This window comes from Sphaeroforma arctica, assembly GCF_001186125.1.
Source record: "Sphaeroforma arctica JP610 unplaced genomic scaffold supercont1.12828, whole genome shotgun sequence".
Taxonomy (NCBI): Eukaryota; class Ichthyosporea; order Ichthyophonida; genus Sphaeroforma; species Sphaeroforma arctica.
The window spans coordinates 1-701 of NW_014027730.1; the positions used below are offsets into that span (position 1 = coordinate 1).

Consider the following 701-nt stretch of genomic DNA (forward strand, 5'->3'; position numbering starts at 1 on the left):
ATAGATAGATAGATAGATAGATAGATAGATAGATAGATAGATAGATAGATAGATAGATAGATAGATAGATAGATATATATATATATATATATATATTTATATATGTGAGCGTGTGTTTGTGTACATGCGTACGACGGAGAAATGAATACCTATATATGTTTACCCATACACACACACACACACACATATATATATATATACGTATATACATACCTATATACATATCTACATACACACGTGTATGTGTAGATAGGTACATGCATGCACACAAACTACGATCACATACATACCTTCATGAATACATCGACTATGTGCGTGCTTAACCCCTGATAGCCTTACTTCACCATTACATATATATCTGGACCTGTAAACGAATATACACGTTCGGGTTTTTATCATGTCATAACGTACAGGTAAGGTCAAGGCCATGACAGTTACCAAGGCGAGTGCGGCGTATTGGGAAGGCAAGCAATCAGCCGAGTCTCTGCAACGTGTTTATGGTATCTCGTTCCCCGATAACAAGCAAATGAAGGACTGGAAGAAGATGATGGAGGAGGCAGCCAAGCGCGACCACAGGCGCATTGGTAAAGATCAGGTATGAGTGTGTTTGGCGGCGGTATATATATATATATATATATAAATACACACACACACACACACACACACGTACTCTCTCTCTCTCACACACACACACACACACG

At 38.7% G+C, this 701-nt stretch overlaps 1 protein-coding gene across 1 annotated transcript; it reads left to right on the forward strand.

Annotated features, from left to right (window-relative positions):
• Positions 1-427: 427 nt before the first annotated feature.
• Positions 428-595, forward strand: SARC_17932 (hypothetical protein; the record flags this gene model as incomplete). The annotated part of the gene is made up of 1 exon (XM_014287985.1): positions 428-595. A coding segment is annotated over one exon (168 nt), but the record flags the coding sequence as incomplete, so codon positions are not given.
• Between the last annotated feature and the right edge of the window lie 106 nt (positions 596-701).